This window comes from Narcine bancroftii, chromosome 2 (assembly GCF_036971445.1).
Source record: "Narcine bancroftii isolate sNarBan1 chromosome 2, sNarBan1.hap1, whole genome shotgun sequence".
Classification (NCBI taxonomy): domain Eukaryota; kingdom Metazoa; phylum Chordata; class Chondrichthyes; order Torpediniformes; family Narcinidae; genus Narcine; species Narcine bancroftii.
This window is the reverse complement of record NC_091470.1, coordinates 78,782,056-78,806,240: the sequence shown is the minus strand read 5'-3', so window position 1 is coordinate 78,806,240 and position 24,185 is coordinate 78,782,056. Positions and strand designations below refer to the sequence as shown.

Below are 24,185 nucleotides of genomic sequence, written 5' to 3'. Positions count from 1 at the left end.
TGGGACTAACGCACACAGGAACTTAAGGTGTGCAGTGTAAATGACCACAAGGTGAGTAATTATATTAATTTAGGTTAAAATTTTCTGAGATTTTCCCAACATTGCTGTCTAAAAACCACTTCTACCTTCCTTATAGTAGACAAAGTTAAAGAATTTCATGTATGTTACATTCTAAATGTAGTATTAACAATAATGGAACTTTTCTTTACCTTATCTTTTAGCTTAGGCAATCCCTTACACAGAGCACTTATGGCATAGGAAATACTTTAAGTGGAATGTGGGTTTTAAAAAAAAGGTTTTCCACCCCTGGTCTAAAACATAGAAAGTCAAGGGGTTGGTAAGGTGTAATTTGAATAATTCAAGACATTGAAGGGAAATGATAGGTAAAAATGAAGATCACCTGCTGACAGATGAGTTTACCTTTGGAGTAATACTCTGAAGCAGTTTTTACCTGTGAAGTCAGGAAAATGCTTTTGCTGCCAGAAGCTGTCAGTTCTCTTCTGTGAGCAGCAGTTGTTGGTAGGGCAGTTGTTCATTTCAGATTGATCGACTTTGGTTGAAAAGAAGTCTGAAGGAGTGAAAGACAAAAGTATGCATGTGTTGTGATTGCATTAAATTATCAATGAGGAGTTCAGTGCTTCTTTTCCATTATGAGCCATTTAGTTCTACAGCACAGAAACAGGCCCTTCACCCATCTTGTCCAGCCAAGCTAAAAGTTCTTTTTTCGCTCTGCCAAAAGATGGAATTTCTGAAGCTCCATTGATGTATCTTATCTGAACAGTAAATGGGCAATTTTCATAATTGCTTAAAGGGATGATAATGTCAAGGCAGCCATTCCTCATATGCTTCTTGCTTGTTTTATGTTGGCTCTGCTGCCTTTAACTCATCTCCCGCTGTACTCTGGTCTTGTTGCAGATCATCGTTGCCAAGTCTCCACTCGCTCCATTTGCCATGTTTATTTTCACCATTCAAAATTCGGGTCTTATCCTTCAAGGTAAGAATTTTCAAGAGTTTAGAACACACGTGATAAAAACATAAGATTTGAACTGACTCAATTTCATTTCTAAGTTATCAGGCACTTTTCCTGTCACAAAGGTTAATATATCCTGCATCTTTGAAGGCAGTAGTGTTTTCACGATTAAAGGGTTAATGGATTCTCTATTTTGTATTGTACAGGGATAGTGTTATAAGGTATAAAGGCCTGTTTACAATTCATTCTGTTCTATACATGCAGCATTAGTTTGATAAATAAAGGTTTAATTTATTCCTTTCCATGGTGCAATGGGCATATTATATGGAGTAGTAGAATTGATCCTTAGAAATATTATTTTCCACAGTTGCCAATCTGCATAACCATTATATAAACCCCCATTTTCTCATTTAGTTTATATCCAGTTTTCCCCTGATTCCACATGTTACGATCTCAATTGTAAGTCTGGAAGTATCTCACTGAGGGGGTTTTGCAAATCTAAAAATGTTCTCTCGACTGCATGGCACTTACAGTATCTCTCCTTCCTACTGCACCTCATAGGATTTATTCAGCTTGGTTGGGGTGAAAAACCTTCTCAAAGAAATCTGAACCTAGCTATATTTTTTACAAGCCTCTGCCTTTCATCTAGAAGAATTTGTCAGAAATTATTTTGCTATTGATAAACTAACTTGTTTACAGCTTCTTTATCTGGTAAGTTCTAAACAAAACAGCCTGGTTAACATAACGGTCGGCACAATGCTATTACCACGCCAGTGACCCAGGTTCGGATCCAGCACTGTCTGTAAGGAGTTTGTATGTTCTTTCCTTGTCTGTGTGGGTTTCCTCCAGGTCCTCAGATTTCCAAAGAAATACAGGTTAGTAGGTTAATTGGTCACATGGGTGTATTTGGACGACGTCGTGGGCCAGAAGGACCCATTACTGTGCTATATCACTAAATTAAATTAAAATTATAAACACCAGCACATATGCTAAGTATCTTCAAAGAGCATTCTGGAATATAACTCATTCATGGATATGATAACAATACACAAACTGGAGAAACTCAGCAGGTCATGCAACATCCATAGAAAATAAAGGGTAATCTTCATCAGATAGTGGATATGGTAAGTTGTGTTAGCAGAGTGCATCTCCATTTTCAGTGCTATAAAATTAATGGTTTCATCTCAGTGACCTGCCCCAACCATCTTCTTTAAAGCATCTCCACCATTCCTCCTCCAAGGTTCTCCTTACAATCTCACAGCTTGGTCAGTGGTCCGTAGAATTCATCATGTGGCTTCATGTCGACTATTATTGGTGACACTTCACTGCAACTCTGTGATATTTTCTCAACTAAAAATGTTACAGGAGCCCTTAATTTTATTGTTTGAGGCAGGTGAACTTCCAAGCTGGGCTGAACTGATGTAACCTTACTTTGGAGAAAACTAGCTCTTACATACTCAAATATTGTGGTTTAAAGCGAAGCTAGAGGGATTCTGCCCCACTAGTTATGTGTGAGATAAACAACCAGGCAGAGCTCTGGAGGTCCTGGACTAACCTACTCAGGAAGATTCCCTGATTCTGGAAAGTCAAAAAATAAACTGCAGATGCTGGAAGTCTGAAATTTTTAAAAACCAGTAAACGGTGAAATTACTCATCAGGTCAGGCAGCATTGATGGAGAAGGAAACACAGTAAACGTTTTAGGTTAGTGACCCATCATCAGTTCAAGAGTTTAGAACACACGTGATAAAAACATAAGATTTGAACTGACTCAATTTCATTTCTAAGTTATCAGGCACTTTTCCTGTCACAAAGGTTAATATATCCTGCATTTTTGAAGGCAGTAGTGTTTTCACGATTAAAGGGTTAAAAGTTCCATTATTGTTAATACTACATTTATAATGTAACATACATGAAATTCTTTAACTTTGTCTACTATAAGGAAGGTAGAAGTGGTTTTTAGTCAGCAATGTTGGGAAAATCTCAGAAAATTTTAACCTAAATTAATATAATTACTCACCTTGTGGTCATTTACACTGCACACCTTAAGTTCCTGTGTGCGTTAGTCCCAGTGCTTTTACATGGAGCAACATGGCCTGCATAATCAGCTGGATGTCAAATTCATGAGGTGAGTTTTGCGGTGTGATTTAGACTGCAAGCTTCCCCCGAAAAGTAGTAGAGATCTTGCAGGATAAATCGCGGGTGCAGGAATTGACTAAAAATTCCTGGACTTTCCTTTTTAGACTGCCCACTTGAAGGTTGCCACCTTAATCCTGGGTTGGAAGATGAATATTGAGTCATTAGACTGTGTGTATAGACTTTTTGTCTAACCTTGGACTTAGATGTGAATGGATGTTCATACGTGGTGCCAGGGTTTTCCAGTGGGCAATGAGAGGTTCTGCAACAGCGGGAAAAGGAGGTTAATAAAAATCTTACAACTTTGTTCGCAACCCTGGGCCATGTTAATAATGCATGAAGGATGGTGATAATGGAGGATCCAGTTTTCACACAGCAAACTCCTACAAAATATAGAAAAGCAATGGCCAGTAATCGTTGATTAAAGGATCAACATTGCTGAGAATTTTTATGGTTCCAAATAGTGTTAATGAGTCTTTTGCATCCATCTGAGATTTGTTTTGGCTTCAAGAGATGTTTTGGCCAGAAAGCTGTTAAAACATGAGCAAAAATTTTAAAAAATGTGTTAATTGTAAGCAGGGCTGCAACACCTGTCATCTGCATTTATGTGTCAGCGTCCATGCATCTAATGGCAGCATGATATGGTAGAGCCTGTGGGAACTATCTCCTGCTGTCATTCTCTAACAGCACAAAGATTTGGCAAATAGATGAGCAGCTTTGGACTTCATGCCAGAACTCGTTGAAGGAGGTGGGGCAGAAAAGGACAGATATGACCCCCACAGGATGCAGGATTCTCACAGTTTTTTTGTGTTCATTTAGAATGAATTTAACGTGGCACTTCTTTGCTCACTGACTTAAGAGGAAATAATGGTGACCTCCTGAGACTTCAGACTGCAAAACATCCTGGTCTCGGACATTAAAATGTAGAGATAATTCATAGAACCCTATTGAGTTCAAAGGAGTTGAAGAACTATAAATTTATTTTGATAAAGAGCAAAGAAGTTCCCCTTTGTGTCCTGGTCCATGCCTACACTGTGAACAACAGGTAGAGACAGTGGTTCATTCCTGGGAACTGTTTGTACCTCAAACGTGTTCATAAGTCAGAAATGAATAAGAACTGTGTGGGAGGGGATCATAGAAACAGCTGTGATAGGAGAGTGATCAGGCACAGAGAGAACAAACGCTTGCCAGAAAAATATAATTTCTCTCTATTTCTTCTGTATTTTCTACCCTGTCTCTGAATTTGGAGTGAATTCACCCCTTCCAACTCGGTCTTTCTTCTCAGGCCCTCTGGTTAACTTCACAGTTCTGGAATGTAAATGGTTAAGGAGACAGCTGGGTTGCTTGTCTCCCTCATTCAGGCCGCATGTGCCATTTCCCTTTTCCATTAACTACTCAAGGAGCTCAGCCGCCAGTCAAGCAGCATTTGTGCTAAAAAGAGCAATTGACATTTTGGGTCAAAGACCTTTAGCCAGGACTGAGGAAAGGAAAATACGTTAATGTAAGTCACAGAGAAGATGGGGATTGGGCAATAGGTGGAATAAAGGGAACGTCAATGATAGGGTGAAAAAGTAGACAGCTATTGATGGACAGATCGGCTTCTGTGAGATGACATATGTTGGAATTTGGAGCAAAGGAAACAATATTTGACATACTGGTAATAATTCATCAAAACTTGTGCTCCAGAACTTGCTGTAACCTTGGCCAAGCTATTTTAATGCAGCTGCAACAGTGGCACCTCCCCAACAATGTGGAAAGTTACCCAGGTTTGTCCTGTCCACAAGAAGCAGGACAAATCTGGCCTGATCATTTGCCACCCTTCTAGTTGATTTTCATCATCAGGAGATTGGTAGAAGGGATAATAGTGCTGTCAAGTGGCATTGGCTCACAGAAGCTGAAGTTTGGGTTCCATCAAAGCCACTCAGCTGACAACCTCATCACAGCCTCGGTCCAAACATGGACAAAAGATCTGAACTCCTGAGGCGAAGAGAGAGCAACTGTCCTTGACATCAATGAGTTCTGGCTAAAGGGAAGTCAATGGGCATCAGATGAAAACTCTCTGCTGTTGGAATCATACCCTGCACAAGGGAAAATGGTTGACAGATAAAGAGGGGGTAGAGGGACAAAGCCAGGCAGCCTCCTTGGAGAGAAATGGGTGCCCACATTTTGGGCCATGGCCCTTTATCGAGCATAAGGACAGAAACGGGGATAGCAAGCTTAAATAGGAAGGGGGTGAAAAGTGCTGAGGAAGTGTTGGATATGGTATAGATGGGAGGTGTGGTGTGAGGAGACCACAGTGGGGAGAAGAGAAGGATTTGATTAAAGGAAATGCTAGAATGGACTAAGAAAATGAGAACAGGTAAAGAACAGATAGAAAGAGAGGAAGTAGATTGAGATGGGAGATACCTGAAATTAGAAAATTAAATGTTCATGTCATTTGGGTTGGAGACTACTGAGGCAGAGCTTGGAAAGTGATGGTCATTGCCTGGCCACTGTGGTGTGAGCATGACTTGCCACTGATGTTGTCTGGGTCTTGCTGCCTGCAGGCATGGATTGCATCATTTGCTAAAGATTTACAACCAAATTGAATATGATACAGCAATCAGCAACCATCTCCATTTCTGACTGTATGATAGGAGGGGGGTCATTGATGAAGCAGCCATAGCTGGATGGGCCTAGGGCACAGTCCCAAGGAACTCTTGCAATCATGACCTGGATTGGGATAGAACATCAAACAGTGTTGCACAGTATAGGCCCTTCAGCCCACAATGTTGTGCTAACTGATATAAACCCATTCTATCATCAATCTAACCCACCTCTACCTCACAGCCCATAACCCTCTATTTTTCTTAGATCCATGTGAATATCTAAAAATATTTTGAATGGTGGTTTTGTACCAGCTTCTATCACCACCCCTAGCAATACATTCCAGGCACCCAACGCTCTCTGAATAAAAACCATACCTTCAACTTCATCCTTTCACTTTGAAAAATGTCCTCTGGTACCTGCTATTTGTCACCCTGAGAAAAAGGTGCTGGACGTCATCCCTATCTATCATAATCTACTAAGTTTGTAGAGAAGTCTACATTGTGAACACTGAAGCAGAACATTGGAAGAAGTGTTTTATCTGCAATGGTGATTTGGATCCTGGGATGGTGAGAAAGGAAGTGGTGAATGAACAGGGTATTGCATCACCTTGAGTTGCATTGAGAAGGTGCCATGGGATGCAGAGAGTTGGGGCATCAATGGAGAGGAGACCAAGAAGTGTCAGTCAGTGCAGACAGGGGAGGAAGGGTAAGATGTCTTGACAGGTTAAGCTTTCAGCAGTTTCCCACACAAAGGCTATTTTGCAAGCTAAATCTGTGAAGGAAAGTCTGATACAAACCCTGATAAAAGCTCTGAAAATTTTGGCCCAATAACTCTGTTCGATTGATGATAGCATGTCTCCAAACACTTCTGCACAATCAGTCACGTCTTCCATAAGATCACACGTTCCAATCAGATATATTCACAGTCCATGTAGCATAGAAAATGGCCTTAGAGCCCACCACATCCATTTGTATTTGAATAAAATGGCATCTCCCAGGATGAAGAGCTGGTTGATGCTGCTCACTGTTGGGTGACTCTCTTAAAGTGCCTCCTTATCCCTGCTAAGTAAGAGTCTTTATCTTTATTAGTATATTATTAGCTATATTAGTAAGGCTTTATCTTTAAACTTGGGGGCGGGGGGTTAATTATGATGGCGGCACAGTTAGTGTAGTGGTTAGTACCACGCTGTTACAGCGCCAGCAACCAGGGTTTAAGTTTAAATTTAAATTTGAATTTTGTAAGTTATGGGAATTACCTGATTAAAGTGAACTTTACATAATTAAGGACTACAGTACTGATGTTATCAATACAATACAAGAGATCAAGAATCCTGGATGGTATGTTGCCTCCCAGATGCCAGGGTCTGGAATGTCTGAGATAGAGTTCACAGTATTCTCATGAGGGAGAGTGAACAGGCAGATGTCATGGTCTATGTAGGGACCAATGACATGGGTAGGAAGGGTGATGAGGTCCTGCAAAGAGAGTTCAGGGAGTTAGAAGCCAAGTTGAACAGGGCTGTGATCTCAGGATTGCTACTTTCCCGCGTGCTAGTGAGGTTAGAAATAAGAAGATAATGCTGCTTAATATATGTAGCTAAAGAAATGGTGCAGGAGGCAGGGTTTCAGATTTGTGAATCATTGGGCTCTCTTCTTGGGGAAGTGGGACTTGTACTGGTGGGACAGTTTGCATCCGAACTGGAGAGGGACTAATATATGTGTGGAAAGGTTTGCTATTTGCAGGAGGATGGAAACCAGAATTACAGAGTCTTAGTGAAAAGTAGGGGTGGAAAAAGATTATATTAAGACGACATACAAAGATAGAAATCAAAACGTTGGTGCATGGTGGGAATAATGTTCTGAAGTGTGTTTATTTCAATGCAAGGTGTATTGTAAAAAGGCAGATACGCTTAAGAGTGTGGGTTGGCACGTGGAGTTCTGACATTGTGGCCATTAGTGAAACTTGGTGCCAGGAGGGATAGAACTGGTACGTTAGAGGGAGAAGAATGAAAGGGGGAGGAGTGGCATTGCTAGTCAGAAAAAATGTTACAGTTGTGCTCAGACTATTCAGACTAGAAGGCTCATCAAATGAGGCTGTATGGGTGGAACTGAGGAATGGGAAAGGTATGACCACATTAAGGGGATTGTAGTATAGATCTAATAGTCAGTAAGAATCGGAAGAGCAAATCTGCAGAGAGGTGGCAGACATCTGCAGGAAACAGAAAGTTATGATAGTAGGTAATGTTAACTTTCTACATATTGACTGGGATTCCCAAATATAGCTATATTAGTAAGGCTTTATCTTTAAACTTGGGGGCGGGGGGTTAATTAGGATGGCGGCACAGTTAGTGTAGTGGTTAGTACCACGCAGTTATAGCGCCAGCAAAAGGGCTGAATGGGTTAGAGTTTGTTCAGGAAAGATCAATTTTGAGGAAATATGAAAGGATATAGAAAACGTTGATTGGGACAGGTTGTTTTCTGGCAAGGATGTGCTTGGTAAATGGGAGGCCTTCAAAGTAAAATTTTGAGAGTACAGCTTTTATGTTCCTGTCAGGATAAAAGGCAAAATTAGCAGGCATAGGGAACCTTGGTTTTTGAGGCATAATTAGGATTTGGTTAAGAGGAGGAGAGAGGTGTTAAGCAGGTATAGCAACAAGTATCATTTGAGGTCCTTGAGAGTACAGGATTTTAAAAAATACAAGAACAAATTAAGAAAGAAATCATGAAGGCTAAAAGAAGACATGAGATTGCTTTGGCAGACAAGGTGAGGGAAAATCCTAAAGGCTTCCATAGGTATATATAGAGCAACAGGATAGTAAGGGACAAAATTAATCCTCCTGAAGATCAGAGCAATAAACTATGTACAGAGCCAAAAGAGGTGGGAGAGATCGTAATTTTTTTGGCATCTGTATTTACTTAGATGGAGGAAGAACCGTGACACAGTAGCCCCAAACCCAGAACAGAATTTCCTTTGCAGCCGCTGTCTGTCCCGCATTGGTCTCATCAGCCACCAGCGAGCCTGCAGCAGACGTGGACAGCCCCCTTCCTAAATTTTCATTTGCAAAACCAAGCCATGAGGATTTACTTAGAATATTGGCATAGAGTTTATGGAAGGGAGGCAAACACGCAGTGAGGTCATGGAACCTATACAAAGGGACAGAGGGAATTAGAGAAGCAGATTTGTAAGGAGATAACATATCTATGATTAGTAAACATAGGTGATGATTGTAGGAGATTTTAACTTTCCACACATTGACTGGGACGCCCATACTGTAAAAGGGCTGGATGGGTTGGAGTTTGTCAAATGTGTTCAGGAAAGTTTTCTAAATCAATATAATAGAAAAACCGACTGGAGAGGGGCCAGTATTGGATCTCCTATTAGGGAACAAGATAGGTCAGGTGAGAGAGGTTTGTGTTGGGGAACACTTTGGGTCTAGTGATCATAATACTGTTAGTTTTAGGTTAATTATGGAGAAGGATAGGGCTGGGCCTAAGGTTGAGATTCTTGATTGGAACACAGCCCTGTGGAACTCCATACTGATGGAGATTGTGGAATATTGCAAAATAGTTAATTTAATTACTTTTGGCTTATTTGGGAAATGGTAGGCTGCAGTTAGTACACTGTGGTAAATGGGTGAAAGTAATTGGTACAGATTGTGATAATAAATGGGAGACCATAAGTACTGTTTAAATGGGGATTATGTTAAGTGCAGGGTATTTTAATAATGGAAGGCCAGTTAGTACAGCAGATTGTAGTAATGAAAAGTGGTATATAAAATCATGAGGGGTACAGATCAAGTGGATGGTCACAGTCTTTTTTCCAGCGCAGGGGAGTCTAAAACTAGAGGGTATTAATTTAAGGTGGGAGGAGAACGATTTAAAGGGGACCTGAGGGGCATCTTTTTCATACAGAGTGATGTGTTGAATGAGCTGCCAGAGGTAGAAGAGGATACAATTGAAAAAGAAGCTTAGACAGGCACATATACAGGAAAGGTTTAGAGTGATACACCCAAACACAGGCAAAAGGAAATAGGTTAGGAGGTTGTATCCATAGTGACTCTGTGGAAAGTGGTTTGCACATGGCACAGTGGTTAAGAGGAAATTGTAGTTAGTGTCATATATCATGGTTAAAAAAACAGATTGGTTGGTATAAGGCATTGTCTCAATGGGAGACAAGTTATTTCAGGTCCTTCCCTGGAGCACAGAAGAATAAGGAAAGATTTTATAAAGTATACAAAATAATGACGTGTATGGTGAGAATAAATGCAAGCAGGCTCTTTCCACTGAGGGTAGGTGATATAAAAACTAAAATGAGTTAAAGGTGAAAAGGCAAATGTTCAAAGGGAACATTACCGGGAACTTCTTCATGCAGAGAGTGGTGGGAGCTGTTGGCTGAATTGGTAAATGTAGGCTCAATTTTGATATATAAGAAAAAAATGGACAGGTACATGTACGGCAGAGGTATGGAGGGATATGGTCCGGGTGCAGGTCAGTGGGACGAAGCAGAAAAATAGTTCGGCAAAGGCTAGAAGGGCATATAGTGTTCTATAGATCTCAGACATTGTGTTAATGGGAACCTGTAATTAGTGCAGGGTGGTGTGGTACCTGGGATCCTGTTCTTAGTACAGGGTTCTGTGATAATGGAATACCAATTAGTGCCTTTAATTGTCTTAAATAGGAGGCTTTAATTAGAAAATTATTTTGTGTTAAATGGAAGACTTTATTCAGGAAAGAATATTATGATAAATGAGAAACTGTTGTTAACAGTGTAGCATGGTAAAGTAAGGATATTGTGATGAATAGAAAACCATTGTGCTAAGTGGGAGACTGTAGTTAGTACAAGATGTGTGGTAAATGGGGGACCACAGTTCTAACAATATCTTAAGTTAAATGGGAGAACAGGCGAGACTTGACAGTAGTTAGTTCTGGGTGTTGTGAGAGACTGCAGTTTAAACGGGTTATTGTTGACTGTGGGGGACTGTAGTTATTTGTTTGTTTGTGGTAAATGAGAAACTCTGCAATACAGGCTAGTGTTATAAATGTAAGAGTATTTAGAACAAGACAATGTGGTAAAAGAGAGTCTAGGTCGCACAATGTATAAGAATAAACTCCAGAGGGTTGTTAACTCAGCCTGCGACATCTCAGGCACCTGACTTCACTCCATCAAGAACAACTACAGGATGAGGTGTCTTAAGAAAGCTGCCTCTATCCTCAAAGACTCCCACCACCCAGGCCAAGCCATCTTCCCTCTGCTACCATCAGGAAAAGGTACAGGAGCCCAAAGACAGGCACTCAATGGCACAAGGACAACTTCTTCCCCACTGCCATCAGATTTCTGAATAATCAATAATTTGTCTTACTTCTCCCGCATTATTATTATTACTATTATTTTTGTTCTTCCAGCGATGTAGTAAGATGGTATAAAATGAATGTACAACTGTGATATCTGCCGCAAAACACCAAATTTCATGGCTTGTTCATGACAATAAATTCGGATTCTGGTATTGTGTTAAATGGGAAAGTAGTTCTGGTAAATGAGACATAAGCCCTTTCTCACTGCCAACCCTCCTAGGAAATGGGAAAATTTGCAGGGCAAGCTGACCCCGGGAGCCTTTTACAGTGCACCATTTTTTGCAGGTAAACTCGGGATTTAAGGGGCGGGGAGTTCCTAGCTCCAGTGATGATGCCACAAGTGACGCAGTTCATACTCACCAGAAGTCACACAGATGTTTAATCACGCAGTTAGTAATGGAGAACGTATTTGATTTTCACGTGCTGGCCCTGCAACTTTGTGGTTGTATTATAAACCAGTCAAGTCACATCAGCAGTTATCAATGCTGTGTGGTAAACACTGACCAAAGAAGACTGCTGATTGACAAGAGCATATAAGGAGAATCAGGAAGGAGGAGGAGGAGGCAGATAGGCAGGCTGAGTTGTGAAGTCATAGACTTAAACAGAGGCTTATTTTGACTTTTTCTGAACGCCAATTTAAAATTAGAGCAAACACTGACAAATTACCCCCCACTGCGACCCACGCATGCAGGCGCTAACATCGCTAATCGTATCCAGTTGCACTGGTTGTCATTTCACACCGCCAGAAGGAAATTGGTGAGTTAACTTGGCTGGGCTCTCATACTTGCTCCCTCCATGTATCAGAACCCAGTTATGTCATTTCACACCATGTGATTCGCGCGATTTGACCTGCGATATTGGCATGTTAACTCAGTTGTAATTGACGATATGAAAGAGGCTATAGTGTTGTGAAAGGATTAGATATGTTGAGAGTGTGAAATGAATTGAACTGTCTTAACAACAGGGAGTTTTGTAAAATAGCTGCCAATTGACTTTTACAAGATCCTCTCCTGTGAGTTGAAGTCCTGGAGATCAGCTGCTTGTCTTCAATTGCTGAACATAGCAGCCTTAGTGGTTATATCCCCTGCTTTCACCAGAGCATAGTTCTACAAGCAGGAGTTTGTCATCACTGTGTCCATGTGCCCAGTCTTCATATCAATAAAGGTGCACCCATCATGCAGGTCTTTACTGTCAAGCACCAGCTTGTTCTTCCTTTTCCCATTGGAATGACAGGATGTCCCCTGGTTTACTCCTTTGCCCTGATCACTGATTGTAGCTGTCAGATGATCCTTCCTGATGGAAGCATCAGTTGAGATCAGCTCTCTCAGCAAAGCACAGTAATTCAACTGAGGTCTTCTTGTCTATGTGTCTCAGTGCTATATCATGAGATGACTCACTGGGAAGCATTTATCATTTGGAGCAAAGTAATAAGAAAATGAGCTGGTAGATGGTGTTTCCTGTGTTCCCCTTTTGGGATGCTTCAGGATGCCACATAGGTGGAGTCATACCTCCAACAAATAAAGATGCTTCTTTGAATATCTTGGGTTCAATCATTGCTAGGATATTGCCAGAATTTACCAGGGTGTTTTTCTGGATTAGAGAGCACATCTTCTGAAAAAATGTTGACCATGCTAGGACTTTTCTCTTTGGAGCAATGGTGGATAAGAGGCAACTTAAAGGGGGTATATAAGATTATGAGAGGCATAGATAAGGTGGACAGCTAACACCCTTTTCCCAAAGCAGAAATGACCAATACCAGAGGACATCTGTTTAAAGTGAGTGGAAGAAAGTTTAAGGGAGACTCAGAGGTAAGTTTTTTTTACACAGAGAGTGGTGAGTATCTGGAATGCATTGTGGGGGTGATGGTGGAGGTGGTACATAAGGAACATATTGAAGACTCTTTAGTCCCTTTCACACACATCCAAGTAAATCAGCCGTTCAGTGTCCTGGGATAGGAATGGGGGTTTGGCTTTTCACATTAGACCACTTCTAACTGGGACACTGAACACTTTCACACTTGCAAGGGTTTATCCCCAGTGTTTGGCCTGTTCTACCTTTAATAGGAAGTGCCTGCAATGCAATTGCCCATTTCACACTTGCCTGATCTCAACGCTGGTGTCTGCAGATGCCGTGGATTGTACTAGCAGCTGAGGCCGACAATCCCCGGCGTGAGATGACATAATTGAGCAGATTTTGCTTTTACACTTGCCACTTTAAAGGCCAATTGGTCTTTGATTCCTGGGATTACTGGCAAGTGTGAAAGGGGCTTAATTAGATAGGCAGATGGATCTAAGAAAAATAGAGGGCTCTGGGTTATACTAAATCTTGAGAGCAAACTAAGTGTTCAAAGTTGGAAGGAAGAAGAAATCGCTGTGCCTTTGGAAACTCATGAAGCAAAATCCTGTAAGCTAGTCACTCATTTCCTGAAAGCATCTAACAAGATGGGAAACATAGAGTTGATCCTTATCTATTGTTTACCAGACAAGTGAAAGGGAAATGCTTCAGTTTAAATGGGTAATCAGAGAGAGAATGGCACCAATTGACTGCCAAAGGGCTGCTGACAGTTTGTCTCATCAAACCTCTTTTATATGAAACAAAATAAAGATTCACCATGGGTGCAAACAGAATTACTGCACTTTTAACCAGCAGTTTGATCTCTGCAGTGACTGGAGAATCTTCACCAAACTGTGCACAAAACTGATGATTTCTAAATGTGCAGAAAGCACAGTGCTTCCCACCCTATTTAGAAAGGATCATTTAAATTTTTTTACATAGCTGCTGCATTCTGGGAAATTATTCCCAAATATCCGGAATGCAGTCTGTGTAAAAATATCATAACGGGATTGTAATGCTCATAATGGGACTCATTCCCATTCTGAAATTTTACCTCCTCCTCCACCCTTAGATATTTTTATGGAATGCCTGCAGTCTAAACTGAACTGCAGGTGATCCGCAGCAATGGACTAATGAAAGCTTACGTAAATATTGCACTTCAGGTATTCTGTCTAAACCCATGGTGTGATACGGATATTTGGAGTTTTGTGTGAACTGCCACCTCAGAACAGTAAAAAAAGCAAGTTCTATGCAAAAAACATAAGTTCTTCTGTTTGCTGATTCCAAAAATAGTGTATTACAACAATAGTGCATTACAACCAGCATCAGCATTGCTGTTGAACAAAGTGGACGGCCCGTCATGTTTTCCTGCTTCCAAGATATTGACTCCTGCTGTGAAATGGGAAAGAGGAAATAGATATAGGAGACTTTTTAATTGAAAGACTGAACTGGTTGTACCTGGCATGTGCCAACCAAAATTCAGAATCAGCTGATGGTCCTGCAGTTTCCAGAAATAAAGGAATCACAGAGCATTAAAAATAGATATGGATTTACTACAGAACCATAGAGCCATAGAACACTACAGCACAGAAATAGATCCTTCAGTCCTTCTAGTCTACTTTCCAAACTAATTTTCTGCCTTGTCTCACTGACCTGCACCCAGACTATATCTCTCTATAACTCTTCTGTCCATGTACCTGTCCAAATTTTTCTTAAAAGCAAAATTGAGCCAGCATTTACCAATTCAGCGGACAGCTCATTCTACACTCCCTCCACCCTCTGTGTGAAGCAGTATCCACAAATCTTCGCTTTAAACTTTTCCCCTTTCACCCTTAACCTATAACCTTTTAGGTCAAGTGAAAAAGAGCATTCACTCTTTCTATGCCCATCTTAATTTTGCATACCTCAATTAAATCTTCTACGTTCAGTCCTAACCTGTCCAACCTTTTGCTGTAACTCAGTTATTCAAGTCCTGGCAACATCCTTGTAAATCTCCTCTGGACATTTTCAATCTTATTGATAGCTTTCCTGAAACAGTGCATAATATTCCAAATATGGGATTACCATATTGTCTTGTTTAATTTCCCCATAACATCCCAATCTCTCTAACTCAATGCAATGATGAAGGCCAATGTAGCAGAAACACTCTTTATGACCCTATCTACCTGTGATGCCATTTTCAGGGGATTATGTATCTGAATTCCAGATCCCTCTGAACTACTGTACTCCTCAGTTCCCTACTATTTATTGTGTATGTCATACCTTGGTTTGCCCTTCCACAGTACAACACCTCACACTTGTCTGCATTAAATTTCATCTGACATTTTTCAGCCTATTTTTCAACCTGGTCCAGATCCCTCTGCAAGCTTTGAAAGCCATCTTTGTGTCATCTGCAAACTTACAGATCCAATTTACCACACTATCATCCAGATCATTGATATAGATGACAATCAAAAATGGACCCAGCACCGATCTTTAAGGCCTCCAGTCAGAGAGGCAATCATCCACTACCACTCTTGGACATCTCCCTTCAAGCCAATATCTAATCCAATTTACTACTACACCATGAACATAGAGTGACTGAATCATCCTGACTACCTCCCATGGGAGACCTTGTCAAAGGACTTACTAAAGTTAATGTAAACAACATTTGCGGTCTTTCCTTCATCAACTTTTCTGGTAACCTCAAAAAATATCTACAACTGTGGTTAAACATGACCTACCACACACAAAGTTATGTTGACTACTCATAATAAATCCGTCTGTCCAAATGTTTAAATATCCAATCTCTTAGAACACCTTCCAAAAAGTTACCACTAGCGACGTCAGGCTCACTGGCCTATAAATTCCCAGATTATTTTTAGAGCCTTTTTTTTAAAGAATGGAACAACATGAACTACCTGCCAATCCTCTGGCAACTCACCTGAGGCCAAGGACATGTTAAATATACCTTCCAGAGTACCTGCAATTTCAAGGTCCGAAGGAATACCTTCTCAGGCCCTCAAAGTCCGGAAATATGTTCACCTTTATTTGCTTTAAGACAGCAAACAACTCCTCTAATCTCTTTTCTTTGGCTTGGCTTCGCGGACGAAGATTTATGGAGGGGGTAAAAAGTCCACGTCAGCTGCAGGCTCGTTTGTGGCTGACCAGTCCGATGCGGGACAGGCAGACATGATTGCAGCGGTTGCAAGGGAAAATTGGTTGGTTGGGGTTGGGTGTTGGGTTTTTCCTCCTTTGCCTTTTGTCAGTGAGGTGGGCTCTGCGGTCTTCTTCAAAGGAGGCTGCTGCCCGCCAAACTGTGAGGCGCCAAGATGCACGGTTTGAGGCGTTATCAGCCCACTGGCGGTGGTCAATGTGGCAGGCACCAAGAGATTTCTTTAGGCAGTCCTTGTACCTTTTCTTTGGTGCACCTCTGTCACGGTGGCCAGTGGAGAGCTCGCCATATAATACGATCTTGGGAAGGCGATGGTCCTCCATTCTGGAGACGTGACCCATCCAGCGCAGCTGGATCTTCAGCAGCGTGGACTCGATGCTGTCGACCTCTGCCATCTCGAGTACCTCGACGTTAGGGGTGTGAGCGCTCCAATGGATGTTGAGGATGGAGCGGAGACAACGCTGGTGGAAGCGTTCTAGGAGCCGTAGGTGGTGCCGGTAGAGGACCCATGATTCGGAGCCGAACAGGAGTGTGGGTATGACAACGGCTCTGTATACGCTTATCTTTGTGAGGTTTTTCAGTTGGTTGTTTTTCCAGACTCTTTTGTGTAGTCTTCCAAAGGCGCTATTTGCCTTGGCGAGTCTGTTGTCTATCTCATTGTCGATCCTTGCATCTGATGAAATGGTGCAGCCGAGATAGGTAAACTGGTTGACCGTTTTGAGTTTTGTGTGCCCGATGGAGATGTGGGGGGGCTGGTAGTCATGGTGGGGAGCTGGCTGATGGAGGACCTCAGTTTTCTTCAGGCTGACTTCCAGGCCAAACATTTTGGCAGTTTCCGCAAAGCAGGACGTCAAGCGCTGAAGAGCTGGCTCTGAATGGGCAACTAAAGCGGCATCATCTGCAAAGAGTAGTTCACGGACAAGTTTCTCTTGTGTCTTGGTGTGAGCTTGCAGGCGCCTCAGATTGAAGAGACTGCCATCCGTGCGGTACCGGATGTAAACAGCGTCTTCATTGTTGGGGTCTTTCATGGCTTGGTTCAGCATCATGCTGAAGAAGATTGAAAAGAGGGTTGGTGCGAGAACACAGCCTTGCTTCACGCCATTGTTAATGGAGAAGGGTTCAGAGAGCTCATTGCTGTATCTGACCCGACCTTGTTGGTTTTCGTGCACTTGGATAATCATGTTGAGGAACTTTGGGGGACATCCGATGCGCTCTAGTATTTGCCAAAGCCCTTTCCTGCTCACGGTGTCGAAGGCTTTGGTGAGGTCAACAAAGGTGATGTAGAGTCCTGAAAAGTGGCAAAGCAGCAGGTATGGATGGAATCCCCCCAGAAGTCTGGAAGGCTGGCGGCAAAACTCTGCATGCCAAACTGCATGAGTTTTTCAAGCTTTGTTGGGACCAAGGTAAACTGCCTCAGGATCTTCGTGATGCCACCATCATCACCCTGTACAAAAACAAAGGCGAGAAATCAGACTGCTCAAACTACAGGGGAATCACGTTGCTCTCCATTGCAGGCAAAATCTTCGCTAGGATTCTACTAAATAGAATAATACCTAGTGTCGCTGAGAATATTCTCCCAGAATCACAGTGCGGCTTTCGCGCAAACAGAGGAACCACTGACATGGTCTTTGCCCTCAGACAGCTCCAAGAAAAGTGCAGAGAACAAAACAAAGGACTCTACATCACCTTTGTTGACCTCCTCTAATCTAACCATATAACAATTACAGCACAGAAACAGGCCAGTTCGGCCCTTCGAGTCCATTACAAACACTTTATCCCACCTAGTCCCAATGACCTGCACCCACCCCATAACCTTCCATATCCCTCTCATTCATATAACTATCCAATTTTTCCTTAAATATTAAAATTGAGCCCGTATCTACCACTTTGGTTGAGGCGACAGGCGGTCGAGGGGATGGGGAGAGCTGACTGCCTCCCTATATTTTGGGGTTACATCCAGGCCAGTGCGGTGTTGGAGCAGGAACATGGGGTGTCTGAGGGGATGGTGGCCGAGTTCGGGGAACAGTGGGCCCCCCAGGGGATCGTGTGTGTGGTTGATGACAAAAATTGTGTTTTAATTTGATGTATAATACTGTGTAATAGGTGGTCGTAATTACTGATTCTCACGGTTTTATTGCCACATGTTATGTGGTTTTTAGTTTTAGTTGTAGTAGCTCTATGTGTGTTTTGTGTTTGTAATGTTGTAGTTTGAATAAAGTTTGTATGTATTAAAAAAAAAGGAGCAAGCCTCTTCTCTGACTGACATCTCTCATAGCAACATATGAATCAATCACCCGGCCCTTCAAGCGTGGCTTGCCATTCCTGGCTGATCTCCTGCCTCAGTGTCCTACCCCACCTCACTCACCTGAGTTTTGAGCAGCTGGCCGCTTATTCCTAGACTGTGACACCTGCTCATGAGTACCACAGTATCCCTTCAGAACAAAACACTACTTTAGCAATGAGATTTGCAAAATGGGTTCATCCTAAGACAGGTGCTGAATTGACTGATCAGTGCTGGGGAAACAATGGGAGATCCTTACAAGTGATTATGAGTAAATCTTGCATGGATTCCTGCATCAGAGACATTTGTAACTGTACAATGGTGCAAATAGAGAGATCCAGAGATCTCCAGTACTGACTGTGTGGAATTTGCATGTTTTCTCTGTTTATTTCAAGTGCTCCCATTTCCTCCCACATCCCAAAGACATGCAGGTCTGTCGGTTGATCAATCACTGTAAGTTGTCCTCAAATTGTGTAGGAGAACTGAAGGGATTAGTGCAGGCTGAATGTTGACATGGGCATCAAGGACTATGTGGGTCAAAGGGCCTCTTTCCATACTACTTACCATCTGGCATTGCATCGCTCCTTTTCTGAGCACGTAATGAACAGCCCGTACTTCAAACATGTCAGTACAACCTGTAGTGAGCAGTTGGCACCCTCAAGTCAAATGTAAAACACATGATTGCAAACAAGTCAATCTGCAGATGCTGGGGTCTAGTGTGTGAAACACATGGTCCTCTTTCAAATAGCTGAGGGGAGGGTCTGAAAATATAGAACTCCCAGTCCTGGGCCATTTGAGAAGCCCAACTTCAAATCAACGTAAAGATGGGCTTCGCCTCATCAACAAGCACAGGGTGCTCATAACATCTCTGAGCATTGTATCACACGCCATTTACAGATAAATCATCCAGAAACTGGTTGGTACAGTAGCAACAGTTTCTTCTCCTCCCCCCACCACACACACACACACACACACACACACACACACACACACACACACACACACACACACACACACACACACACACACACACACACACACACACGCACCCCCACACAAACACACAGAGCGCACGCATAAGCAGCATTTGTCTGTGGAGAGCATCTGGGAGTTTGGCCCTAAAGGTAAAAACTGAGACCACTTGCTACCTTAAATGCCCTAATTCCTCCCCTTGCTCCCCTGCATTTCAAAAGTAAAAGTTAATGTCACCTCAAAAGCAGAGTGCACACTGCATTGAGAGGCCAGACAACAGGGAGATCAGACAAAAGCTCGGGAAGCAGCAGCTATTGACTCTCTTCATTATATCCCTGTCCTTTATGATACAGGAGGAGGCAACAAAACAAGATTGAGGCGAGAATGGGGGCAGGGGAGTGGAGCAGGAGCAGTGCACGAAAATGGGACCCCCTTCTCACAGGGAAGTCGCCCTTGTCCTGTCTTTGCTAATCTAATTACCAATTAGATATCCACAGGGAGTTTCAGAGGTCCGCACTTAAGTTCTTTTAATTAACACTGCTACTAGGAGTGTAATTCAGCTGCAGTCAAAGTAATGAGTGTTTTATTTGTTGTTCCTAAGTGCTTCCATTTCTCAGTCCCTTTAGCAGTTCAGAAGGATTAAAGGAAGGCGACATGTAAGACTTTCAGTTCAACTCTTTCGTTTCCCATGGAGTGATCTCCCTCTCCATGTTGACTCTCTATCTTTATGTCAGTATTTCCCTTTACTGTTCAGGACCGTGATGATTGAGTGTCAGCATTCATGCTTTAAGTAGTTCCTATTTTGCCTCTTTTGGCCTTTGCACAATTCCGGTATTGATCGCCTTAATCCTGGGTGGGGGATGTGAGTGGGGAACAAAGCATGGGAAATGCCGGACTAATACCTCACGGGTGGGGGGTGGGGAGAAAGCAGCAAGGCCCAGAGGCACTGTGAGAAGGGAGGGCAGAGCAATGGTATCATATGACCTCTTGTTCCCTGCTCCACCCCACCAGGGTTGGGTGGGAAAGTGGTGCAGAATGGGAGGTTGGAGTGAGGGTGGGGTGGGGTGAGGTTATTTTCCACAACACCCAGCAGCAAGTGCAAGGGGCAAGTACAGCAAGGCACAAAATGTCAGCATTTATAATGGAGTGGGAAGCTGCCAGCAATCCATCTTGGAGTTAGAAACTCTGCTGATCAGTGAACAGAGCCAAGTAAATACAAGGCCATTTCAGATAGCCCAAAAGTCAGGATGTAAAGGAGGAGAAACTCCGCCAAAACGTATAATGACCTCCCTCTGAATGTGCGGAGGCAGTGTCCGAGCCGCATATTCCATCCCCTCTCTAGGGATAATCTCTGCAGCGTGGCCCTCTGCTGATCAATCTGAATTGGCAAGTTGTGCTAGGCAGCTGTTTGGTGGCGGGCTGATGATACCCTCAGCTCACAACCTATCTCCACACTCACCCCTCTTCCTCCAAGTCAGGGGCGGTGGGGAGCCCTTGGGGCAGTTTCTCCACCTTTACATCCTGACTTTTGGGCTATCTGAAATGGCCTTGTATTTACTTGGCTCTGTTCACTGATTAGCAGAGTCTCTAACACAGTCTGACTGCTGCCAGCTCGATACAGGCTTTGAATGGCCTGTTAAAGAAGGGGACAGTGGTTTTATTTAAAATTCCACCACCACGGGGTCTGCGCCCAAGATGGTGGCGTCTGTTATCTGCAGGAGCCTCAAAGGGGGTCGCAGACTCCAGGAAAGCAGAGGAATGGCGCAGGGCACCAGAAAACAGGGAAACCACCCCCCAGTCTGAGAATGAGAAGCAGAGGAGATGACCCACAAGGCGGTGACCACGGTGATGAACTAGTGAGGGGTTCTGCAGCTGAAGGACCCACACAGACGGCAGGCTGTTGGTGACTCAAGGAGAGGAACCCATGTAGGCCACTGGCGACTGTGATCAAGGAACTCGCACCAGGCTGTAAAATGCTGGAGACTCGCCCGAAACTGGCTGAATGGGTACCAGGTATCGGAACCTGGATGCGAGAGGGTGCCGAGGGTGCTGAAGGCATCCTGATTATGCCAGAGGTTCAGATCTGGAGCTCAGGTTGCCGATGGTTTGGATTGAACTTAATGTGGCTGTGGAGCCTGCGGGAGTACTGGAGGTGGCGGGAGTACTGGAGGTGAGACACTCAGTGACTCTGGGGAGACTCTCTTTTGCTTTTCTTTCTCTGACTGTACGAGGCAATTTAGGGAATTTCTGCCGAAGGTGAATCTGTCTGCCTTAAGGTAGACAAAAAGCAATTTTGTATAGTATGACACTGTTTGTATTACATGACATTAAGTTGAATCTTGAATCTTGAACCAGATGGCTAGGATCTCCAATAATGGAGCAGATGACATGTGTCTCCATCATTGGAGTAGACAGTGGGCGTCTGCATCGTGTAGAAGTAGGCATCCATGTCATTGGAGTAGATGGTGGGCATCTCCATCAACTCTGTTAGTAGAGTCAGACTGCGAGTGTCTGGGCCGGACAGGGGGACCTCCATCAATGGAGTAGATAGTGGGCGTCTGCTTCGGTGGAGCAGATGATGGGCATCCACATTAGTGATATGATGACAAAATCTACATTGGAACAACTGTCAGGGGTCTGCATCAGTGGAACAGACATCAGGTGTCTGCGACTGTGGAGCCAGGCAGTGGGTGTCTGCGATGGTGGAAAGCAGAAGATTCATGTCTGTGTTAGTGAGGCAGACAGCAGCCAGGGAACAGATGGTGTTGCATCTTCCCAAGTTTAATGCGGGACTTATACAGTAAATGGTAGGATTCTGGAGAGTGTTGTAGAGCCGAAGACTTAAGAGTACAGTTACATAGTTCCTTCCATGCCATTGGTGACACAGGTATACAGAACAATGAAGAAGGCATTTGGTATACTTGCCTTCATTGGTCAGAGCATTGAGGACAGGAGTTGGGGCATCAACACAACAGTTGAAAGTGTGGGTGAAACCACTTTTGGAAAAATATCCTCAGTTCTAGTCACCCAGCGCTAGGAAGGATGTCATTAGGCTGAAAAGGGTGCAAAAAAAAACATAAGGATGTTACCAGGACTGGAGGATTTAAGTTATAAGAAAAATTAGAAAAATGTTGTAGGCGGAGGTTAGCCTCATAGAGGTATATAAAGTCGTGAAGGGGATAAGGTGAGTGGTCACAGTCTTTTCCCCAGGGTAGGAGAGTCCACAACAAGGGGGCATGAGGGGAAGATTTAAAAGGAACAACTTTTTCACAAAGAAGCTGATGCATATATGGAATAAGCTGCTAGTGGAAGGGGTAGAGGCAGGGTCTTTTGCCACAGCTGAAGGCATTTTGGGAGGATAGGAACATTTTGAGGTAAATGGGACAAACACAGCCAAATGGGTCCAATTCAGTTTAGTAACTTGGTCAGCATGGACAAGTTGGGCCTAAGGACCTGTTTCGGTGCTGTATATATATCCATGACTCCAAACTATACCTGAGAAAAGCTGGTCTCTCCTCATCACTACAGTTCTTCAAGGCCAGGAATCTCCTCTGGGTCTCTCTGGGCCTATTGTATCCTTCCCTCAGCATGGTGATAAAGACTTGATTCTTTCATTTGTGAACTGAGCAATGTTTTTAAAATTTCCAGAATGACTTCCTTTCTTCTTGTACTCTGTCCCTAGACAGTGAAAGCAGGGCCCCGCTTCTCATCTCAGTCATTGCTCCTGGTCCCCTTGCAGATCTGCAGACAGGCACTCCCAGATTGCTGTGCACTTCTTATCGCCCTTCTATTAATTGTGTGTTCCCTACCTTGTTCACCCTCCCCAGTTGCATGATTTCACACTTCTTCGGTGTGAGGTCCATTTGTTGACTTTGTGAACACCGAGCTGGTCCAATAATACCTTCCCCTAGCTTTCTAGCTCACCTTAGGATCGCTGTCAAACCTCTTCACCATGGCTGAGACATCGTTTCTATACACCATCTTCAAGTTGCCTTGAGAAGATGGTATGAATCACGGGGTGATTTCTTTTGCCCAATAGAGTAGCCTGCTAGGCCATTTCAGAGGGCAATTAAAAGTGAATCAAGCTTTGTACTTTATACTAAGCAAGAGTGCAGATGTGAGGGATGACTACCTATGAGTTACAGGGCCAGGGTGACCTCTGAAATTTTTACACAGCTGTTTCTACAGCATTCTAATATTATTTCCCTTGATATTTGTGAGCACATTAGGTAACACTTTCTACGGCTGGTTGATTTACACCTCTAAAAGGATTCTTGTTGGATTTTGTTTAGTGAGTTTGGCACCTTCAGAATAAAGCTCTTGTTCTTACTTTAATCATCAGTCTACACTGCATTACAGTTTTGATGTTAAATTTTGTTTGCTCTTCATTTATAAAGTCATTAGTGATTTGGAATCTCATTTGCAATGACTCAGAATATCCTCACCAAACTTCTTCACTGATGAATATATAATGTTGCTGTTAAGTGAACAGATTTCTATGAAGACTGTAGGCTCCGTGAGTGTAGGCACCAGGGTGCTCCACAACTGGTCAATGTTGTGGCGGCATTTTTTAAAGTCTGGAGCCAATCAACCAGGGAACTGTGATTAACAAAAAGAAGGAAGGCAAATTAATGCACCATCTTTCATGGCCTTGGGATATCTCAATGTCCTTTGAAACCACTATGATGGCGTGGGCAATGTATTCAGCAATTTGCATAACATAATGACTCATATTTAGTGTAGAAAGTGTGCTTGACCGACAAAAATTGAGAGATTAATGACTCAAGGACAATTTCTATGTTGTTCTGTAAACAGTGGTATAAGATCTTTGGACCTTCATGTGCACGAGTAGATGAAGCCTCAGTTTATTGCTACAAATAGCTCTTCCAGTGTTGCACTGTGTT

General features: G+C 42.9%; 1 protein-coding gene across 9 annotated transcripts in view; it reads left to right on the top strand.

Moving 5' to 3' along the window:
• The window catches only part of rad51b (RAD51 paralog B), a 644,462-nt gene that overhangs the window by 447,015 nt on the left and 173,262 nt on the right, over window positions 1–24,185 (top strand). For 7 of the 9 annotated variants that reach the window (XR_011351432.1, XM_069917186.1, XM_069917183.1 and 4 more), the window contains exon 10: window positions 916–994. Coding sequence is in view for 8 of the 9 variants with exons in the window: in XM_069917186.1 (XP_069773287.1) it covers window positions 916–994 (79 nt within the window). In the remaining variant the exon portion in view is untranslated. Of the gene's footprint in view, window positions 1–915; window positions 995–12,784; window positions 12,850–24,185 lie in introns of all 9 variants that reach the window. The other 2 variants (XM_069917182.1, XM_069917185.1) reach the window with 1 other exon arrangement.